The 23,245-nt window shown below is 49.0% G+C and overlaps 1 protein-coding gene across 2 annotated transcripts in view; it reads left to right on the top strand.

The window, feature by feature from the left end:
• Positions 1-18,436, top strand: part of C5H14orf132 (chromosome 5 C14orf132 homolog) — a 45,648-nt gene extending 27,212 nt beyond the window's left edge. For both annotated transcript variants that reach the window (XM_010353692.2, XM_010353691.2), the window contains 2 exons: positions 11,065-11,316; positions 18,070-18,436. In XM_010353692.2, the coding sequence (XP_010351994.1) occupies positions 11,065-11,289 (225 nt within the window). In that variant the 3' untranslated portion in view covers positions 11,290-11,316; positions 18,070-18,436. The remainder of the gene's footprint in view (positions 1-11,064; positions 11,317-18,069) is intronic.
• Positions 18,437-23,245: the final 4,809 nt, after the last annotated feature.

The raw sequence follows: 23,245 nt of genomic DNA on the forward strand, positions 1-23,245 counted from the left end.
TTGGATTTAATTTGCCAATATCTTGTCGACTGCTTTATGTTTGTGTTCAATTGAGATATTGATCCACAGTTTTCTGCTCTTGTAATGTCTTCGATTTTGTTAGCAGAGTAATGCTGCCTCATTAAGATGATTTGGGAAGTGTTCCATAAAATGAGTTGGTAAATATTCCCTCCTCTTATTTTTTGGAACAGAATGTCTAGAACTGGTATTTTTCTTCTTTATATTTTTGGTAAATTCTTCAATAAAATCATTTGGTGATTTTTCCCAGGAGATTTTTAACTAAAATTTTAATTTATTTAATAGCTAAAAGGACTGTGTGGTTTGTCTTTTTTCCTTGAGTAAGTTTTGGTAGTTTGTGTTTCTTAAGGAATTGGTTCATTTCACCTACATTGTCAAACCTATGGGTAGGTAGTTGTTTTTAATCATCTCAGTAATTCTTTATTGTCTGTCCTTTTGCTGTCAGTAATGTTTGTGGCGATATCCCTTTTCCATTTCTGATATCAATAATTTGTGTTTTCTCCCTTCTTGCTCAGCCTGGCAAGAGGTATTTATCATTGCTACAGATCTTTTAAAAGAACCAGTTTGTAGAGTCATCGATTTTTCTCTATTGTTTCTGTTTTCAATTTTATTGAGTTTTGTTCTTATCTCTATTGTTGCCTTCCTTCTGTATGCTTTGGGTTTAATTTAACTTTCCACTCGTCCTAATTTCTTAAGGTATAGTTTAGATTGGGGTGTCCAACCTTTTGGCTTCTCTGGGCCACACTGGAAGAAGAATTGCCTTGGTCCACACATAAAATACACTGCACTAGTGATAGCTGATGAGAAAAAAAAAAACGCAAGAAAATCTAGTAATGTTTTAAGAAAGTTTATGGATTTGTGTTGGGCCACATTCTGTCCTAGTCTGCATGCAGCCCGTAGGCTGTGGGTTGGACAAGATTGGTTTAGATTATTGAATTGAGACCTTTCTTCTTTTCTCATATAAACAATTAGTACTATAAATTTTTCTCTAAGCACTGCTTTAGTTGCATCAATGCATGCTGATAACTTGTATTTTCACTTTTATTCAGTTCAGAATATTTGCTAGTTTCCCTTGAGACTTCCCTCTTGACCCATGGATTATTTAGAAGTGTGTGGTTTAGCTTCCAAGTTTTGGGAGATTTCCCCAATATCTTTCTGTTATTGACTCCTAGTTTAATTCCATTACGATCAGAGGACATATTTCATAGGATTCTGATTCCTTTAAACTTGTGAAGGTTTGCTTTATGACCCAGGATATGATCTGTCCTGGTGACTATTTCACATGCCCATGAGAAGAATGTGCATTCTGTTGTCAGGTGGAAGGTTCAATACACGTCAGTTAGATCCTGTTGGTTGATGGTGGCATTCAGGTCTTCTGTGTCCTTGTTGATTTCCTATTTCTTCCTATACCAGGAGAGAAGTGCTGAGGTGTGATAATTTTGGATTGGATTCTGGGTGTTTTGAATATTATGTTGTGAGATGCTGGCAACTATGGGCTGAGTTGTTGCCCCCTCCCCCAACCCCGCCATTCCTATGTTGAAGCCCTAATTCCCAGTACCTTAGACGTGAGTATATTTGGAGATAGGGTCTTTAAAAGTTAAAATGAGGTCACTAGGGTATGCCCTAGTTCATATGATTGGAGTCCTTATAAGAATGGGAAATTAGGACACAGACATGCACAGAGGGAAGACCATGTGAAGACACAGGGAGAAGGCGGCCACCTGCAAGCCAAGGAGAGAGGCCTCAGAATAAACAAGCCCTACCGATGCCTCAATCTTGGACATCCAACCTCCAGGACTGTGAGGATGTAAATCTCTGTTGTTTAAGCCACCCAGTCTGCAGTACTTTGTATGGCAGCCAGAGCAAACTAGTATACTGTGTCTTGTTAAAAATTTTAGAGCATTGCTTTGTTTTAGCAGGTTGGGTCTGGTCTGAAAATTCTCTGTCACCTTCTATAAGCAGTGGTTGCATGTCGCTTGGGTGTGTCTTGCAGGTGCACCCCTCAAGGGTTAGTCTCGACATGGCAGGGGTTTGCACCATAGTTGAGTTATCAGAGCCTTTACTGTGCTTCTTTGAATCTCTTTTGTGCATGCAGTTTGGGGTGACCCCAAAATGTGTACAGGTTCACACAACAAACCTAGGGGGTTCCCTTCTCCAGCTTCTTCCCTCTGGGTTCCCCTGACACTGTCTAGCTCCCAAGGACCTTTCTGTCTAAACCTCTGGCTGCAAAGCCGGTGTTTCTGCCCGCTGCATCCTCCTGTGCTGCTGCACCGCCAGGGCACCCTGCAGGCAAAGCAGTGAGAGAAAATGGAAGAGATCAAGGGAGCCTCCCACACTCTTCAGAACATGAGGCCCTTCCCCGGGTTCCTCTGGCCAGCAGGAAGGTTTTCTCTTGTGTTTAGGTCACTGTCACTGCTGCCGTCATGACCGTGGCAACACAGCTCAGCAACTGACATTGCCTTGTGAGGCAAAGCCAGGAGATAAAAAAGAGAAAACAAGCAAAAATCAGGGATTCCCCTCAAACTGCCAGCTCACAGGAGCCTGGCTTCTCAGTCTTCTGTCTAGAGGGAGGGGGTTTCTTCTAGAGCTTTTGTGCTCAATCCTGGGAGATAAAAAAGGCAAAAGCCCCAGTAGACTCATGACGCCTGTCTTTCTCCAGGTTTATTTTCCCTCCCCGAGCCAGCTGCTGCGGCCTTCTTGTCAGGAGCCTCGCCGTTGCTTGTTGGAGCCTGCCTGGGGTTCTTAGTTGTAATCTGCAGTGGGCTTACTCTATCTGCACCGGCACTGCAAGCATTTTATCATAGTCTCCTAGTTTCATAATGGTCCCGTGGGTCCCAGGCAGGAGTTCTTGTGTTGAGACAGGGAACAGATCCAGCAATAGAAGTGGCCTAGTCTAGCAGGCAGACTGGGCTGGCACCAGGATCTTACATCTCCCTTGGGGTCCCTTCAGGTACCACCCATCCCTTCAGGAGGACCTGCCTGCCTGTTCACGGTCTTGCAGTCCTGCCCGTCCCAGGTCAGGAGGCCACTGTGCCATTCAGAGCCCAGCCTCTCAGCAGTTCCTGCTGATTTGTAAGAGCCTGTGAGTGGGAAATGAAAACTCAGGCGCCTTTCCATCCTTTGCTGACCCTCCTGCTCTGTGGGGCTTCAGCTGTCCCCATCAGAGGACATTATGAGGAGATCAGCATATACCTGGCCATGCGCCTTTCATTTCTTTTCTTACGTTCCCAGTGGAATCCACATAAAGTAAACCAGACCCAAAAGTGGAAAACGGAGAAAATCAAAAGAGACCCCACTCTGGAGAGACCCTGAGACAGCAGGTCCAGCTCTTTGCCTTGGAAGCCATGGGGTCACACGGCAAGGATGAAACTTACAATGACAGCTCACGAGCGTGGAACACACACAGCCGGGTGCTGTGAGTTTCTGTCACCCCACAGCACCTTAGGAGGTGGTTCCTGCTCTTATCTTCATTTTACAGATAAGGAAGCTGAGGCATGGGATGGTTAGTCACTTGCCCTCATCATACAGCTAAAAAGGAATCACGCGGGAGCTCAGCCTCATGCCTGATTCTGCGGCTCTTGTAAAGAATCCCGGCCTGTGTTGCTTCTTTCTAGCCGAAATGTCTTCACCCCATCAAAATCCCATCGCCTTTTTCCTCTCTCTGTGAAAGTGCACACGATACTATTTTATGACTGTGTGTTTACGTCTATATTCTTTTAAAATGTTGAGCCCTTCAGAGGTCATGAGTAACCCTTGGTGTGCCTAATGTCTGTCTATCACTTCCTGGTGCAAGTGGGCCTTCGGTATTTGTTGAATGAATGATGAAAGGATGGATGGATGGTATTCAAATCTACCCAGGCTTTATGTTTAGACCACAGAGAGCCTGCGAGAATTTAGCGATGAGAGAAATTATCTTTATAATGTTTGTACACTAACTGGAGGCTTCTCTGGAATTTTCTGATGTGCTAGGTCCCCCAGAGAGCCTGGGCCACAGATGGTGTGCTCTGAAGAGACAAAACTGAAGGCGTGGTCCCTTGTACAAATTCTGAAATTGCTGCTATTTTTTAGATTAGCCACATATTGAGTTGTCAGATGTAGCAAATAAAACATGCACAGCTAAATTTCAATGTCAGATAAACAACAAATAATTATTAGGATAAGTATATGCCATGCAATATGTGGGATACACTTATGCTAATATGTGGGAATATACTTATGCTAAAAATTGTGTTGTTGTTTATTTGAAATCCAAATTTAACTGGGCATCTTATATTTTGTTTGAGAATTTTATTGAAGGCTTTGTGTGGCAATATTTGCCACACAGGCTGTCACTTTAGGCCTGTCTATAACTGACTTCAGCCCTCTTAGTATTGGGCAGGGACTTCTGACCTTAGATATCACCCCATCCAAGCTGCTCCCTAGTACGTAAAGCTGCAAGACAGGGCAGGGCTGGAGCAGGGCCAGATCTCGGCTCTCCAGATCCAGAGCAGCACGGGAGCAGCACAGCCCACTGGGGACATGGTTGTCTTTACCCCCATACAAATTTAACTTTAAAATTCACAGCCCAGGAGCATCAGTTTCTAACTGTTCTGGGCCAGGATGCCACAGGACGGGCGAGGCCAAGCCGGGCACTGAGACTGCATCTAAGGGAGGAGGGTCTTGTGGCCCCCGTATCACAAGCCATCACAATTACACTTCTGTTGTTTTGTGTTTACCTCTCCTCTGAAAGGCCTGCTGGGGTCACCTCTGATAACCACGCTTCGAAGATTTCCTTCTGAAAGCATTTTCCATTCCTTTCTCCGTAGAGGTGGCGCTTAGGGGAGATTTATATAACAGTCACCTCCTTAACAGGAACAAGTGGAGACCTAAAGGCCACCCCACTCCTTGGAGCAGCTCTGCTCTGGGAGCAGGATGGAGACTGTTGGGAAGGCAGGCCCTCTGAGGCCCCTGGGGGATGTCATCTCATTGTCCACAATGGCCCGGACCACCTGGAACACCCCACATCACACTCAGCCGCCACATGCCACATGGTGCCCCAACACTGCAGGGCAGGGACTCTGAGTCTGGGGCACCCTCCTGAATTCAGAGAGCACTTAATCCCACAGCCACGATCGATTATAACCATCACGCATGTGGTGCACTCCAGTGCTCGAAGCACTGCTCTTAATTTTAGGAAGTTCAAAAATACCAAACTATAGCAGACACTCATATACCCACTGACCAGAATAGGCCATTTATATTTCATCATGTCTGCCTTGTCTTTCCTTATAAGAAATGACTTCTGATGAAATCAGTCTCCTTTGTCCCATCTTCCCCTTTCCCAGAGGCAGCCGCGATTGCGAATCTGGCTTCTCAATCCAAGTTGGTACTTTTACTAACATTTGTGTAAATCCATGCATACTACATGGTAATATTATGCATGCATGTTTTTGATTTCAAGAATGCTATCTGAGTTTATTTTGTGACTTGCCTTTTTCCCCTAGAAAGCGTTTTTCATCCAGTGTCAAGAACCTCCCAGCAGCCCCCTTCTATGAGCTGTCTTTATTATTTTCCCTGTTTTTAACTGAGAACCCTCTGCCTCAGAGAGGTTAAGAAGTGGGCCTAGATCACACCAGGAGGCAACGTTGGCCCTGGGGCTAAATCTCATCATGCCCTCAGGATTCTTGACTGATGGTCCTAGGGTTCATTCATTCACCAGGTATTTTTTGAGTGTCTGCTCTGGTCTAGGCATTAGGGGATACTGTGATACTGTGGAAGATCCTTGCCTTCTGAAAAGTGTAGGCAGAAAAATACAGCCTTCTCTCTTCGACAAGCCAACAAGTGTTTCTGTTTTCTTTTTTTTTCTTTTTTTTTTTTTTTTGAGACATGGTCTCGCTGATGCCCAGACTGGAGTGCAGTGGTGCCGTCATACCTCACTACAGCCACGATGTCCTGGGCTCAGGCGATCCTCCCACATCAACCTCCCTAGTAGCTGGGACCATAAGTGTACACCATCACACCCCGCTAATTTTTTTTATATTTTGTAGAGATGGAGTCTCACTATGTTAGCCAGGCTGATCTTGGACTCGTAGCCTCAAGCAATCCTCCCACCTTGGCCTCCCAAAGTGTTGGGATTGCAGGCATGAGTCACCGCACCCGGCCAACACATTTTTTTTTTTTTTTTTTTTGCTGTTGTTTGTTTGTTTTTCATCTTGACATGAATATCTCCTCCGATAGGGAAACAAGGCCCCCATCGCCCCCCAGGTCACCTCGTGTTGTCCTGGTTGCCAGCGTCTAACTCAGCAACGGGAGACTAGTTTTCTTGCTCTGCCCCCTTAAGCCACTCTCTCTTCTGCACAGTGCTTTTCTAGGGTTTAAGGTTAGGATCACACCCCCCAAATCTGCTCTGAGTCAAAACTTCATCCAAGAGTCCCATTCTCTGAAGGCCGGTGGCCACCCCTGCCCACTGGTGTGGGAAAGCCCAGCTGCTCGTTTCCGGCAGTGGCATGCCACCGAAAGGGCATCTTTAAAAGTGGCTAAAAGTAGACTGGAGCTGGTCGGGCGGGCTTTGAGAGTGACATTCTCTCACCACCTGCTTCCAGGATGAGCTCAGCCAACACCCCTCATGCTGACCACAAGCCAGATTCTGATCAAATTTTTGTAACTTCCAAATGTTGGAATTGAGACTGACTTTTTGTTTTCGAGTCGTGGAATTCTGCTGTTTGAAGTTTTTTTTTTTTTTTTTTTTTTTTTTGAGACAGAGTCTCGCTCTGTCGCCCAGGCTGGAGTGCAGTGGCGCGATCTCGGATCACTGCAAGCTCCGCCTCCTGGGTTTACGCCATTCTCCTGCCTCAGCCTCCGGAGTAGCTGGGACGACAGGCGCCCACCACCAAGCCCGCTTAATTTTTTGTATTTTTAGTAGAGGTGGGGTTTCACTGTGTTAGCCAGAATGGTTGAATTTATTTTTATGTCTAACTCAGCACATTCCATTTAGAACCTATTTTACAAAGAAAAAAATACCAAAACAAAATAAAACCAACAAGCTTGAGACGGATGGAGCAACAGGGCTGACAGCTTTGGAGCACCTCTCAGCTGCCTGTCTCAGCATACGCTGGGAGCACGGGCGGCCATCTGCTGACAACTAAAAATGAGTATCTAGTTATCGATCACACAAAAAGCACGTGACCAGAAATGCCGTGTTCCTGATTTCCTCACTTTAGCTTAAGCAGCTGGATAAGAGATGCATGCAATACTCCCTACAAGGACGACAGAGGGAAGGAATACTGGTTGGTAATTGTTGTGTAACTGTTTGGGGCCATGCTTTCTTATGCCTGATCTTATTCACTGCTTGCAATAATCTCGCTGGTTGGATTGCATTCTCTTCATCACTTACAGAAGGGAAATTGAGGCAAGTCGGTAAGTAACTCACCCAAGCTCCACCGTATGTGGATTCACCCCGAGCCTTTCTGACACCAGAACCCACCCTCGTTTCCCACGCTCCGAGACAGCAGAATCCATCCAACACTGACCATCCTCTCTGGCAGTTCTGAGCTCCCACCACAGGTGCAGGGCAAAGGGGACTCCCCATGAGGCCTGTCCCACGTCTGGGAGCTCCAGGATTGGGGTTTATGAGGGCCTGTGGGGAGCCCTCCTGCTGATTTCATATTCATTAACTCTGCATGCTTTTACTTGTCACTTTTTTTGTATGTTAAGGATGGGGCTGAGGGAGTTTGTGATGAGTAGACCATATCCTTGCCTTCAAGAGTTCTCTGTCTAATGGGAAGTGGACATCCAGTTATGCACACCATCCTGACTCCTTTCTAGAACAGAAGTCTGGGTTGTGTTCGGCAGAATGATGCCCCCACCAAGGATGCCCATATCCTAACCCCTAGAACCTGTGTGTGGGTTACCGTTCATGGCCAAAGGGACTTTGCAGGTGTGATTAAGGATTTTGAAATGGTAGGAGTGGCCTGGATTAGTCAGGGGAGCTCAGTGTCATCACAAAGGCCCTTATAAGAGTGAGGCTGGAAGATGAGAAAGAGAGATTGGAAGATGCTACACTGCTGGCTTTGAAGATGGAGGAAGGGGCCATGAGCCCAGTCATGAGCCCAGGAATGTGGGCAGCCTCTAGAAGCTGGGAAAGAGGAGAAAACAGATTGTCCCTTAGAGCCTCCAGAAGGAGTGCAGCTCTGCCAACGCTTCGATTTTAGTCAAGTGAGGTCTCTGAAACTGTATGATAAATTAGTGCTGTTTTCAGTCACTGTGCTTGTGGTAATTAGTCACAGCAGCAACAGGAAACTGACATGCAAAGGTATTAAATAAATACCTGCAGGGAGGCAGAGAAATGAGGGGTGCAGAGGCTGGAGGGCATCACCCTGACCCATTTGGCAGGAGTGTTTGGAATACAGGTGCCGAGTGCCTCCTGGCAGGAGCCCATCGGAAGCAGGTGCTCAAGGGCCACCTGGTGACCCGGTTGGCGGGAGTCCTACAAAAGGATCTGTCCAGATTCCCTCCCTCTTTCCCCAGTGATTTGGATGAAAATACTCATCTCATTCACATTTACTCTAAAGAGAGGAGAGAGACGGGACATATGCCCGGAGAGCTCCATGGGGTGGGAGAGTGGATCAGATCCCATGCGTGGAGTCCAGGGAGCCATCTGTCTGAGCACCCAGCAGCATGGGCCTGGTGAGGGAGGAGAGACAAGAAGCAATGAGTGGGAAGGGACGGGAACTCTGGTTAATTCCGGGGAATCTGGCAGGGGTCATGGGGGGATGTGGGGGCAGAACAAGCCCCCGCAGCCCTCGTCACACCCAAGAGGAAGAAAGCACAGCTTCCCACACTCAGCCTGCTTTCCAAGAGGCCACCAGCAAATGTTGGTGACTTTACCTTAGCCTGGGAAGCCTTCTGTTGTGGACAGGCTGGGCAAAGGCACTGACGATGTCACCTGGGGAAGGGGAAGCCGCCCATTAGGCTGGCATGTGTCTGATTCACCCGCACCCCATCTGACCTGCAATTCTTTTGTTTCCACTTATAATTGTATTTTTAGCTTAAAAAAGCTGTTGTAATATTCTTGTTTGCATTGGTCATTATATAATTTAAATATATTAATAGAATATGTTATACATATAAGAAGTACTTATATAAAAATGTACCCCTCGAGGGGTGAACACAGCATGGTAACCTGCAGCCCCCACTCAGAAATTGCGCCTGGCCTGCCCTGAGCCCCATAGCAGTCCCGTCCCTTCTAGTCACTGCACTGTCAAGGTCAACAACTGCCTTGCTCCATCCCCTCAAGGACAGCATCATGTTAGGAATATAGGTGCCGAGTGTCTCCTGGCAGGAGCCCATCAGAAGCAGATGCTCAAGGGCCACCTGGTGACCTGGTAATGGTCATCCTTTAAGAAGAGGCCACTGAGACTCAAGGCAGGCCAGAGAGCTTCTGAGCAGCAACTGCCCAGGCACCCGTGTGCCTCTCATGTTCCAGGAGCCTGACCCTGAAGCCCATGGGGCTGCATGCAGAGCAGGGAGTGCCTGGGCTCATAGTCGGACACTCCTGGCGCTCAAACCTGACACCACCACAGATTAGTGCTATGGCCTTGACCTCTGCTTATCCATCTGTAAAATGGGGTTGCAGTAGTAGCCTCTGCCAGGATAGTTGAATGATTGAGAGTATTTTAGTATCTCTAGCACAGCCCCTGACCATAGCAGGAGCTCCACGCCCAATACTGTCTCATGCAGTGCTTAGTAACTGTGCATCCAACGCAGGCATCACTGTCATGCAGTGCTTAGTAACTGTGCATCCAATGCAGGCATCACTGTGTCATGTTCATTCACTCAGGTTCCCTTCAAAAGAAACATTGATTATGGGCCAACAGGTGTCAGTGCCAGCCTGGGAATGCACATGCACATTCTGCCTCTGGAGAGGGCCTGGGAAGCCCGGATGTGGGCCTCCTGGGCTGGGGCAGGGAGGGGCCTCCTCTTCACTGCTGTGTCCAGGATCACCCCCTCCCTTGGAGCACCCCACCTCCCACCTGAAGTCTGAGCAGCAGAGAACCTTTGAAAACAGAAATGGGAAGTTCTGATCCATGAATGCAAACATTCTGGCATCCCATGTGCAGTGGTGTGTGGTGCAAGCAGTGGGAATTAGGGTCACTCTTTCGGGGTATTTGTTCCTATCCACCGGAAGGTATACAGTGTTCATACTCATCGACTCAGAAATTGTGTGTCTGGGAGTCTGCCCTAATAAATAACAATGTGTGTACAAGGATGCATGTACATGCTAAAGGATGTACAAGGATGTTGATCGGTGCATTATTTTTCATAGGAAAAGTGGAAATTGCTAAATCTCCAACCCTAGGGCAGTGGTTACATTTTGGCTTATGTTCGTGATAGAATAATACACAACTGTTAAAATGGAATTTTGATGGCCATTTTGAAAGATGGATGAAAAAACACATTTAAATGTGTTTTCGCTCTGTCTGTCTCTCTCTCTCTCTCTCTCTCTCTCTCTCTCTCTCTCTCTCTCTCTCTCTCACACACATACACACACACACACAGAGGAAAAAAAGATTGGAAATAAAAGCCATCAAAATGTTAGCAGTGATTATGTGGTGGGATCATGATTCTCATTTTTTTATCCTGTTTTGTATTTTCTTAGTGTTCTATGCTAAGCATATATTATTTTTAAAATTAGAAAAGGAATGAAGGTATTTTACAACCCATATTGTCATGGAGGAGCCTGGCATTGGGGGAGGGGAATGGCTGGAGGGGTTGCTGTGAGTCCTAGTGAGTCACCAGCTAGCTGTTGGGTGAGTTCCTTGATGCTTTCATAGTAGCGTGGGCATGAGAACATCTGCCTCAACAGGCTGCTGTGAACACTAATTTTTTATAGATTACCGTATGCACCATCAAGTATAAAACCATGAAAGCAAAGCCCCGTTTTGCAGGTGCAGTAGAAGTCGTAGCTTCATGTGGGGCTGTTTGGCCAGGCCACTTCCCTTTTGGAGGGCACATCTACCCAAGCTCCCATGGCCCTGGATAATTGTCTCTCTCTCTCCTTCTTTGCAGCTGCCAATGATGGGAGGAGCTTTCATGGACTCGCCCAATGAGGACTTCAGCACCGAGTACTCCCTGTTTAACTCCTCTGCCAATGTCCACGCAGCTGCCAATGGCCAGGGCCAGCCGGAAGATCCTCCTCGGTCCTCCAACGACGCCGTCTTGCTATGGATTGCCATCATAGCCACGCTGGGGAACATCGTGGTGGTGGGTGTGGTGTACGCCTTCACCTTCTGAGGACGGCGCACCCTCTACCACCATGGGGTGAGGCTTGGCACATAGCTCTGACTTGCTGTTGGCCTTTGGCTGCTCCCATGTTCTAGAACCAGGAGTTTTGACCAGAGGCAGCAGCCATCCTTCTGGAATTTCCCCCCAGCAGCCCTGATTTCAAATATCCCACGTTGTGGTCACGCTGAGTCAGAAGACATGGAAGTATGGGCCTCCCACCCCTAGAGGCATGATGGGGCAAGGCCTTCAGAGGGCAGATTGGGGATCCTTGAAACTACATTCCAGGAACAGGAGACTAGATGGGACAGCTAGTTAGGTTTAAAACATAGGCACGGTTTGATGGTCGCTTGCTGGTGGTAAATAATCACTCGTGTGTCTTGTTTTTATGCAAACTTATCGAACCTAGGGTGCGGGGTGCTGGGGCAGGAGCAGCCCTCAGGACTTCAGTGTTCCCAACCCAATTCTGGTTTAACATTCAGTCCCTTGGCCATCTAGTAGGGCCATTGTATGTTCCTAATTTGACTTTGAAATGGCACCTTTGTCACGAGACACCCGGTCCCTTCCAAGACCCAAGTGCATCCGGAGACCCAGGGATGGGGGGTTACTGGTAATAGGGTGGGGTTTCTGGGAGTGTTGTTGGTGGTTTTTATCTCCTGGTCAGACTTTCTCTTCTTTTTAAGAAGAGGAGGGGAGAGGATGTCTTTAAGAGCTGGATCTGCCAGGCAGTGGACTCTTCAGGCCACCCACGTGAGGATGCTCTTTATTCTCTGAGGAATCGTGGAATTTTAAAGATGAACAAGATTCATGTCCACTGAATTATTCAATGCATGGGTCAGAGAGGTGGGTGATTTGCCTGTGGTCACCAGGCACGTTCGTGGAGGAGTCGGGACAGAAAGATGTGTCCTTTCTGTTTCAGCTCACTGCTCTCTCTCACTGCTCAGCTCACTGCTCTCTCTGCCCCAACTAAGCACTTCCCTGAGGAGGTTGCTGAGAAGCTGTCCTGGGGAGAATGTCCAGGCATCTTGAAGGTGGATGCAAGATGGGCAGGCTGCTCAGTCACCTGTCCTTTACACTCAGTGTGGATACTGTGCATTCTCCTTCAGCTGTGAAAGTGCTTCTGCCCAAGCCACTTCCTTAAATTCTCAAAAATCAGCATCTGCGGTCCTGGCAAACAAGGAAGCTTCCAAGTAAAAACCAGAAAGAAGGGCACACTTTTCTTTCTTCATTAGGAAATCTTATTGCACAGGACCCACCCCCACCCCCGCACCTTCCCAAGGCAGCCTCCCTGTGCAGATAGAGTGGGAAAGGTCCCAGAAGGGTGCTCACTCACCTCTAGGCCCAGAGAGGCTTTCTCCTCACTTTGTACACTGCAAAAAAAGAGAAAAATTGTGTCAATAACACCCTCTGTGGTAGAGAAACTTAAAAAGCTGGTTAGGAAGCTCACGTGTATGTTTAGGGACAATTACAAGAAAGCTGGACTTTTCACTGTGGTGTCAGGAGAAATGAGTGTTCTTGACGACAGGCAAAGGGACATCTTAGTTGTCCAGAAGCAGCACTCTTCCCTGGAAGCCGCCATGGTAATAAGATTCCTAGCTTGGCTCCAGACAGTGCCTGCTCATGGCTGCCAGTTCTTACTGATCACATCTGTCACTGCCGCCATATATCATCTGCCAGTGCATCAGCTTAAGGGGACGTCACGAGTGCAAAGAACCTGACCTTGGCATTGAGGGAGAAGGGACACGGACCACCTGCCTGGAATTCCTGGAATCACTGACAGGGCGGAGGCTGGGCTGGGGAGTTAGCCGCAGAGTGCGTGGGTGGCTGTGTCTCCAGCGAGTCTCTCTCCATCAAACCCCAGGTCTGCTCCATAAGCAAGATCTTTAACAGATGGACGTCTCCATGAGAAAACGCAAGGCGAGAAGCCCAGAGCCAAGGCGGGGTTGCGTGATGTCCTCATGGAGTCACTCTGCCCTACATGCTCAAATCTTCCCTTCTGGCCCCTCATCCCTAGGAGGGCCTGACCCCTGTAAAGATGCAGGAGGCAGCTCCCTGGCTTCCAAATGGCCCATGGAGATGGCAGTCGAGAGAGAGGGTTCTGTGTTTGCTGTGGCAACGGAAAGAGCAGGAGAAAAGGATGGCTTCTAGCCCTGAAGAGGACTCCAGCATCCCAGGAACTGGGTGCTTCTGACTGCAGGAGTTTTCCCTATGGAGGCCCCTCAGCCTCCAGCCCTTAACATAAATGTCAGTTAAATTCAGTTTTCAAGCCTCTCTCGCTTTTCAATATCAGAGCGGTAGATGATCCAGGGCATTGGAGACCTCGACCACTCTGCATTGCAGATTACAGTGACTTCCTCGGAGTTGCTCCATCTTGGTCTCCTATGGTTTCTTTATCAACTTTTTTTACTACCATCTCTCAAACAACAATGAAGATAGATGTGCCTGTTAGTGTCTGATTAAGGAGCAAAGGATGGATTTCCCGCCAGAGCAAGCTGCACTCTCCCTCCTGCCTCAGCGGGGGTCCATCTTAGCAGTTCGGAAAAGGGAGAAAGATGCCGGTCCTCACTGCTTATGTGTCCAGGTGCCACTAGACTTGCATGCACACTAACTCTTTACAATCACCACACAGCATCATCGCCCCAGTGCACAGATGAGGAACCAGAGGCTCAGAGGAGTGAAGTCGCCTTCCTGAGGTCACACAGCACGAAAGTGACAAGCTAGGATTTGAACCTGGGAAGTTGGGCTCTAAAGCCAGGCTCTTTCTGCCACACAGTACTGCCTTCTGTGACTAGGTGGCACCACCAGGGCACATTTACACCAGGCCCTGAATCTGCAGAGGCTGTTTCTCAAGATGCCCGTCATGGTGTGGCCTGGGCCAGCTCTGGCTTCCATACGTCCCTGAGCGCCCTCAGAGTGGAATATGCTCAACCTCCTGCCCAGTGCTCTGTCTCTGTCCAGATTTCAGGGGTACCGGTCCCGAAGGTGTGCCCATTTCTTTAAGACTGAGCTCAAGTCTCCTTGGAAGTCTCCGGTGAAGTTCCCAGAGACTGGTTTTCTTGGGATGCAGTCAGAAAGGGGACCCTCCCTGGCCAACACCCAGGAGCCCAACAGAAGCACCCACACATAGAAAGAGGCTCACAGCAGCCAGAAGTGCAGAGTCAGAGTCCTGGGACCATCTTGTTCTGCAAGGTGACCCCAGGCTCCCCAGGACAGGGGAGAGGGATCACCCGTGTTCAGACTCTAGCTGGGGTCTCTGTACTGGCTTCTCCCTGGATGGGGTTGCCTGTTAAATAGCTGTGCCTCAGAGAAAGTGTCCTGCATTTTCTGGAATGTTCTCTGTGCTTGCCCATCTGTGTGCCCCTCCATTGCTCCTCTACAAGCAATTAAGTGATTCAAAAGAGCATCCTAGGCTGGGCACAGTGGCTCACGCCCGTAATCCCAACACTTTGGGAGGCCAAGGCGGGCAGGGACAGGAGTTCAAGATCAGCCTGGCCAACAGGTGAAACCCCATCTCAAAAAAAAAAAAATAATACAAAAATTAACCAGACATGGTGGCGTGTGCCCGTTATCCCAGTTACTCAGGAAGCTGAGACAGGAGAATTGTTTGAACCAGGAGGCAGAGGCTGCAGTGAGCTGAGATCGTGCCCCTGCACTCCAGCCTGGGCAACAGAACGAGACTCTGTCTCAAAAAAAAAAAAAAGAGCAACTTGCTGCTTTGTGAGGTTGTGAGCGGCCACCACTGGAAGTCTTTGAGAAGAGGCCAGACGCCGCTGTAGCCAGGCTGTCTTAAGAGGACTTGTGCCTCCAGGGAACGAGGCAAGCAGGATGATGGCGCAGCTCTTCCTACTCCAAGACAATGCTGTCCTTCCCCTTTCCCATGAAATCAAGGTCAAGAAGCAAATAAGACTCCCTGCTCCACTCTACCCCCAAGAGAGAAATGATTCTCTCTCCTTTCAGATCCCCCAGGATCTGAGGGAGAAAGGCTGGGGGGAGGGGCAGCAGCACTTTGCTGGAAAGGCAGCAGACGCTTTTCCAGCCCAGTTCAGCTGGAAGGCTTGGAGGCCAGCCAGACCACTCTGGCATATCCTGGAGTGGGTCCCTGGAGACTGAAGAGGCTCAGTGGTGTCTGTCTGTTGTCAGCGCTGCTGCCTGATCCCTGCAAGACAAATGGCACTTTCCTTCTTCAGAAGCATGATCTGCCTTCGTTATCAGCAGTAATATTATTGCCAGTTATTATTCTTGCTGGTGCCAGTTTTGCATATCTTTTTGTTGCTCTATTTGTATCTCATTTACTTCTCAAATTACCCCTGGGGGCAGGAATGAGGATGCAGAGAGATGCACATTAATTACTGTCGCATTTTTCTGTGGAGAAAACTGAGGCCAGAGCCAATTGCTCACAGCTAAGGAGCTGTGATTCAGACCCAGTTCTGTCAGCTCTAGAGGCACCTGCATCCGTGCCCACCAGGGTGATCCCCCTGGGATGGACCATCTCTGGATATGGGGCCTCGGAGACTGGGGTTGAGGTTTGGTCCTGAAGAGCTTGTAGCCAGATTGCCCGTTCAAGTGTAAGTCCAGGAAAGGGGCAGGCAGCAGTGCACATGGATTTATCAGTTTCAGAACCTTGCAGTGGTAAGAGGCTTTAGAGAGCATCTAATCGAGACCTTTAATTTTGGGGGAAGAGCAGCTGAGGCCACATGGAGAATTAGTGGCGAGCTGACAAGAGTCTGGGCGCCTGGCCCAGGGGTCCGTGGTCCAGCACGTTGTGCATTCAGTGGGAAGCAAAGGGCTTGCCCAGGATTGCCGGCCCCAGCCCTGAGGTGGGTTGTGCTCACTGCAGCTGCCACCGGCCCCCTTTGCTTCATCCTGGCAGATGCCCAGTGAGTGTCCCTGAGCAAGTCCCAGGGTTGGGCTGAGCTGCTGTGACAGGGAGGCCCAGGGAGCTCTGCTCAGGGAGCTAAAGGGAACAGTCAGAGCTTGAATGTTCTATGTTCACCTGCCCCAGCCCCTCCCGCCCTGGCCCACTCCACAGGCCCCTGACCATGGTCACTCACTGAGAGGGATGGAGGAGAAAGTGGTTCAACTGAGTGCTGAGAACCCAGAGGGACAGAGTCCACAACTTCCAAGCAGGAAAAGGGACCTCTCTGAAAAATCTGGATAACCAGAATTATCACAGCACCCACGCATTCCCAGTGCGTCCTTCTGAGATCAGACCTTCAGCATTTACTGGGTTTCTTTTTGAGGAGGAGGGAAAGTGACAAAGGACAAAACAATGCAAACCATCATGACTGAAGACGATAAAAGACTCCCTGGAGCGAGAAACAGTTACTGCCAGAAGCAGAATGGAAGAGCCAAAAAGTACACAAAATTGACTCCATCAATTTTGAAATAAAAGTGTATGGTGTGTTCTGAGTCACTATAGAAGCCATGCGTTTATTATCAAGATAGAAAATAAAAGCAGAGAATGACGTGGACGTTGGTCCTTGGAGAGGCTGCACAGGTGGTGCGGTCCCCGGGGGGTTCCGGATGCTGGTCTTCTGACCATGGCGGCAGCCTCGCCCCACCCAGATGGCTCCATCCAGACATTTGGCAAAGTCGTCATCTGCTCCTGGGTCCTTTTTCAAGCTGGTTTCCTGCCTCCCCAAGAGGAGGTGTGAGCCCCATTCTGCCTTGGAAATAAATCCTGACAGCATATTTGCAGGGAATTTGCAGGCCTTGGTTATTGGGAGAACCAGAGCCCACTCCACACCGAGCCCCGTCCATGTGGCTGAGCAACACCCCTGTGTCCCCTGTATCTGTCTCACTGGCTGTCTTTCTGCCAGTTTCTTAAAGAACCACACCATTACCACATTTGCCGTTTGAAGCATTGTCCCGACAATGCAGATGGTCCTGACAAGGGCTCTATACACTGGCAGAAGGGAGCTTCCAACCTTTTAACCTGAGGAAACTGAGTCTCTGAGAGGCTTGGGAGTGTTGCCAGGTGGAGCTTCTCAGGAGACAGGGGTCTTGAGCCCAGGACACCTAACTATCGAGTTTTCACTAGGAGACTTAGTGGTGACTTTCATGAAGCCAGTCGTTCTCAAGGAAGGGCTGGGGCCATCAGCAATGTCTGGAGACCTTTTTGATTCTCACAGCTTGGTGGGGACTGCTACTGGCATCTCATGGGTGGAGGCCAGAGATGCCACTGAACATCCTACAATGCACAGGGCAGCCCCCCACAAATAAGAATTATCCAGCCCCAAAATGCCAACAGTGCCGAGGTCAGGGAACCCTGCCCTGGACCATCCTATCTCTGATTCCAAAACGATGCATGCTTTCCACTTTTCCCCATTTGTGAGTCATTGAATAAATCAAAGCTCTTCTGAGCAGCAGCAGTGATCATGGTCACTGCCCTGAGTTCAAATAATGCCAGCTGAGGACAGTGATCTGGAACTCCCAGCATGTCATATGGGTCTCTTAGAAATCCATGTGACTGTTTCCACCATCTTGGGCATTTGTGGGGACCCCCAGAGTAAAGGCAGAAAACCCTACAAAGGGATGGGAGTGTGGGGCTGAATTTTTCCCCACCCCTAACTTTGTGTCTCTGGAATCTCCAGGGACCTGGCCCCTCACCAGCGCATCTGAGGAGCATGCTTAGGGAAGAGCTTAGGAATGGGATGGGCGTGGGAGTGCTGGGTAGCAACCTTTGAGCAAATCTGCATCTTCTCTTATTTCTGACCTTTTTCCACGTGCCCAGTCCTATTTCTGCCAGTTGAAGGCATACTAATATTCTTTATACTATTCAATCTTTTGCAGAAACCTTATTATTGTAACTTGCTGCTCTCCGGATACCAGTTCTTCGTGCCGAGAGCATCGGAAATGTTTCTGTGTCTTACTGATGTTTTCATGATCAACTTGTAAATGTAAGCAATTGACTTCATAAAAGGTATTTTAACTATTCTTGGACCTTTGCTACCCAAGCACCGGGTTTCACCATGCGATCACTCACTTTTCTACACTGAAGACTTTCTTAATGTAGGATTTCGATGTGCTCTTTTGATTAAAAATATCTAACCTTAGAAGATGTAAAAATGTATCTGTGAAATCTTCTCACTTTGTTAGCATTGTTGCTGTTGTCATTTTCTATTATGATAATTGAAGAGAGAAAAGAAGAAAACATGAACTCCTGTGTGTCTGGTTCTCATCTGTGCTTTATATAAAGCAGACAATCTACTCAGCTTTAAAAGGTTCAGTCCCAGCGTCACCTCCGTTCTGATGCTTTTCCTACCCCACTGGGGCAGGACAGGTCCCCTGCTCCCTATCCCCTCCTGATCCCACTCCATCATCACACCTGTAGCAAATCGAATCGCAGAAGCTACATTCAGTTTTCCCAACTATCTGAGCCTTCTAAGAGCAAAGTTCATCTTATTCAACACGTTATCCCCACCACCCAGCATAGTGCCTGGCTCCTAGCAAACACCCGATATTCTGTGAATGAGTGAATGATACCTGAATGACCAGCCCAGTACATTTTAACACTATGAGGAACATGGACCATATCATTTTCTTTATTAGTTCACTGATAATAACAAACATTCGTATAGCACTTATGAGATGTCTGGTGCAGCTCTGAGCTCTTTCCACACATGTTAACTCACTTAATCCTCACTTTACAAATGAGTAGTCTGAGGCATGCAGAGGTTTCTTGCTCAAGGCCATGTAACTGGTGAACCAGGACTGAAACCTGATTCTGAGTCAGTCCTGGGCTTAGGCCTTAAGAAGCCTCTTTTTGGTTCTGTCTTTGGAACCCTGAGAATGCAAGCAAGGCTAGCCTGCTGGATGAGGAGAGATCACAGCCTGGCCATTCCCAGCCTGCCAACAGCCCAACAGATAAGTGAGTCAAGGGAGGGGTTAGAGCAAGAAGGTGTTCCATAATGTCAAGAGCTGCATGGACTTTGTAGGTAGCAACTAAAGAGATCACTGAGGGTTGCCTGGAGGAAGCAAGACTTAACTTGGCATGGAATCTGCAGAAGCAGGTGCACAGCAGAGGGTGCATGGGGGTCGGGCTAGAAGGCCAGGCTGGATGAAGGTCAAGGCAGCAGTGGAGCTGAGGCTGCTGAGGATGAAGGGATACAGCCAGCTGGAAGGGGCCTTGAATGTCAGGGTGGGCGCCATGGTGGGCCATAGGCCACCATTGGCCCTAGGGAAGCAGGGCTGGTTCTCAAGTAGAGAGGGCTGCAGTTTCTGGAGCAGGGAGGCAGCAAGAGAACTGGGAAAGGGCTCTTGATTTTTCCCCTCGAAACTGCCCCTCTGGCATCTTCCCTAGCTCACTGGATGGCACCTCTGCCTTGCACCCATTGCTGAGAGGCTAGGGTCTCCCTCCCAGTTGTGTGCCTTGCAAAGATGGCAGAGGCTTTCACATGGCCCAAAGGACTGCGTTCTCAAGACTGATAAGCATCATTCTGAAATAGCAAAAATGGCTAGCAGCAAGGTTTTTCAAGAAAAGGAGGCATCCCCGGTCCAATGCTGCTGAATTTATGTCTCAAGAAGTTACAGCCAGTCGAGCATGTCCCTTGGTTCCTGCCCCACCCTCCTTGCTAACATTTAATTGAATTTTTGGTTTTACCACTCAGGATTGTAAACACATACATCCTCATGCAATGTGCCTGTTCCTAGTCAACCCTGGTATTGTAAGGGTATGGGAAGATTTCCTGGAACAGAATGTCCATCTGTAATGTGGGGCCTGTAAAGAAATAAAAGTTCAAACAACCACAGCTCTTCACTTCTGCCCAGGAGCCAGTTACTCTGTGGGTAGTTAGGTGTTCCTCTCTCCTGGGGATGAGCTGGCCCCCCATTAGCTGTGTACCCTTGGAGAGCTAATGCCTCCTCTGGCTCACCCCTGTGTCGTCCCCAATGCCCAGCCCAGGGATGGCAGTGTTAGGCTTTCCATAAATGAACTAATGAGGGGGGCGGGGATGAACACCGCAGCCTCCCTTCAGTGCCTGCTGGAATGGCCAAGCCCTGCATACACTCCCCAGAGCTTCCTGAGCCTTTAGGGGTGGAGGAGGGGGAGAGAAAGGGGAGGGACAGGTTTCTAGGGCCGAGATGGGCCCCTTAGTGATTCTGGCGAGGCTGCCTGTTTATTTAGTTGCCTGATACCCATGGTCTCCAAAGCTTGCCCTCGCTGGGGATTTTCCATTTGACTTCCAGCGGCTCAGGCTCCCGCAGGGTGCTGGCCATACCGGGCAGCAGAGATGGTCCAACAATTCATATTGATAAGAGCCAACTGCTGAGGCTTCTTCCGCAAGCAACACAAATAATATTAACTACCATGGCAACCAGCATTTGAGCCGTGCTGCCCTTAGGGTTTGTGAGAACTTTCTATTCCAGCTTTCCATCCTCTGAACAGGTGACCTGTGTCGACCCCTCCCATGCCCCAAGCACAACCAGGCAGGGCACCTACTCTCTGTCTTGTGGGTTGGGTGGGGGGGGGGGGGAGGCAAATGATCAGATGAAGACAATGGGTTATAACTGCATGACAGTGAGAAGCTGAAATGGGCAGAGGCTGGGCCACCTAACCAGATTAGCACTTCAGGCTAGAACGCCAGGGAGACAAGCCTCTAGTTTTTAGAAAACAAAACTGAAGTTCATTGACTTGTTCATTCAATAAGCAATGACTGAGCACCTGCCATGGGCCAGGCACTGTTCTAGACACTCAGGGCGTAAAGTGAACAAAACAAAGCCCCCTCCTTCTGATGGCAAAGGGAAGGTAGACAAGAAGCCAGTTAAGAAATAAAGATCAAGCCTTACTTTCTGAAAAACCAAAAGAAAGAAACAGTGAAAGAATGCACTACGGAATAGAGACAGGTGTTGGGGGAAACAGAAAGTAAGTGTGGGGCTGGAGCAGGAGGGGCATGCGGTTTTGGAGAGGATGATCAAGGCATTCCTATCCCCAGGGGAGAGGTGGTGCCAGTGGCTCAGGGTAGGGTGACAGTTCAGAGAGGTGACCTGACATCCTGCCTGGCCACCCCGAGCTTCTGGATAGAGAGAGTTTTGTACTCAGTTCTTACAGAGTTGTTGTCTTGTCCCAGAAGTGCTTTTGGAAATAGCATCATTCATTCATTCATTGATTCCTTCATTCACTCATTCATTCATCCATTCCTTAACTGAGTCTCTACTCTGAGCTGGACAGGCAAGAATACACCCTGGCTCCTGCCCCCATGGTGCTCATGGTCCAGGTTCAAAGTTCCTATGTCATGTTCATGGTTGGGGCTGCAGGACCCAGTTCTCCCCTGAGATTAAGTCTCAGAAGATACCTGGTTAACCAGCCAAAGTCTGCATGCGGGTGACAGTGGCTGGAGACTGCTGCCTACAGGGAATGCCCAGGTGGTGCCCTGTACCTCGCTGGACCCTTGTGAGTAGGAAAGGCACCTCCCTGTGTGGCTCCTGCAGGTGCTGCTGGGGCCTAGCACCTTAGCACCTATCTCAAGAAATCAGACATGGCTGCTGGGTTAGGTGCATGCTGGTCTTGGACTCTCAGCATCTGTTGTCACTCCTTTCGGTAAAGCATGCTATTTCCTCTTGGGGAGCCACAACCCACTGTCTGTGTACTTGATCCCTCCTGGGCTGGGTAGCCTGAATGCCCCATGGCTACAATGATATGTACAAGGTGGGTGCATGGCTCTGGCCTGAACAGTGGCAACCTTGCAACCCCCTGATCCCAGTGGCTGGGCCAGGAGTGATTACACAACCAGGCAGATGTAAGCAGCATAGATGCCCGGATTTGTAAGGGAGCACTGGGAAGTGAGGTCTGCATGGGCAACTCTGTCTCTCTGCTGGAAGGAAAGCCAGGAAGATGTGAGCCTGTCATGGCAGCCACCATCTCACCACTGTGAGAGAAGCTGCTGAGAGTGAAGTTGCAGGAAGCAGAGCCCAGAGATAGGAAGAAAGAGATTGGCCTCCTGATGGGTCTAACTGGACTCCCGTGGATCAAGCCACATCTGATTCTCCTTATGTGAGCTGATCAATTCCCTGTCTACCTGAACCAGTTTGAGTTGAGTCTCTGCCGCTTGTCATAGAAAGGGTGTTGGCAATACTACTTTAGTGCACTCAGACCTTCACCCCACATGGGGATGGCCAACCCTAGGTTGAGGAGCTCCAGGGCACCGTCCTATTCATTCTTGGCCATCCTGGGCTCTCCTGCCTGGCTGCTGCCTCACTCTATTCCTGCTCTCACCTAGTTCCATTTGTCCCTGAAAGTTTGAACTGTGAGTCTAGCCACAGGCTCATCTTTTCTGGCTCGACACGTTGTCCCTGGTTTTGGCCTTATCTGCTGGTTTCTGATGGCCCCAGATACTGACCGCCAATGAGGCTCAGCACCTAGGACCTGACCCCAGGATTAGCCTGACCCTGCTTCCAAAGAATTAGAATGTGTCAAACAAACTCGCTTCTCATTTTTGTTTCATGCCATTAGAGTGGGGTGGGGGGCAGCCCCAGTACAGCCCTTTGTCATTACTACTGCTCCGGGAAGCCTACCATAACCCACATTATGCATCCCACTTCGTAGTTTGCAGAAATCTTTCGTGCAGTGGACTGAATATTTCTGCCACCCCCCGAAAAAATTCCTGTGTTGAAATCCTAACCCCTAATGTGATGGTATTAGGATGTAGCTGGGGCGGGGAGGGGATCTTCTGAAGGTGATTAGATTATGAGGGTAGAGCCACATGAATGGGAAGTTCCCTCATCAAAGGGACCCCAGAGAGCCCTCTCGCCCGCCGCCTTTCTGCTGAGTGAGGATGTAATAAGATGGCCCTCTGCAACCTGGAAGAGGTGCACCAGAACTCAACCTTGTTGGCACTTTGCTCTTGCACTTCCAGCCTCTAGAGCCGCAAGAAATAAATCTCTGTTGCTTCTCCAACCTAAGGCATTTCACATACATTTTTAAATTTGACCACACAGGAGCCCTGCAGTGCACTGCCCAGATATCCTCAGA

Source organism: Rhinopithecus roxellana, chromosome 5 (genome assembly GCF_007565055.1).
Source record: "Rhinopithecus roxellana isolate Shanxi Qingling chromosome 5, ASM756505v1, whole genome shotgun sequence".
NCBI lineage: Eukaryota > Metazoa > Chordata > Mammalia > Primates > Cercopithecidae > Rhinopithecus > Rhinopithecus roxellana.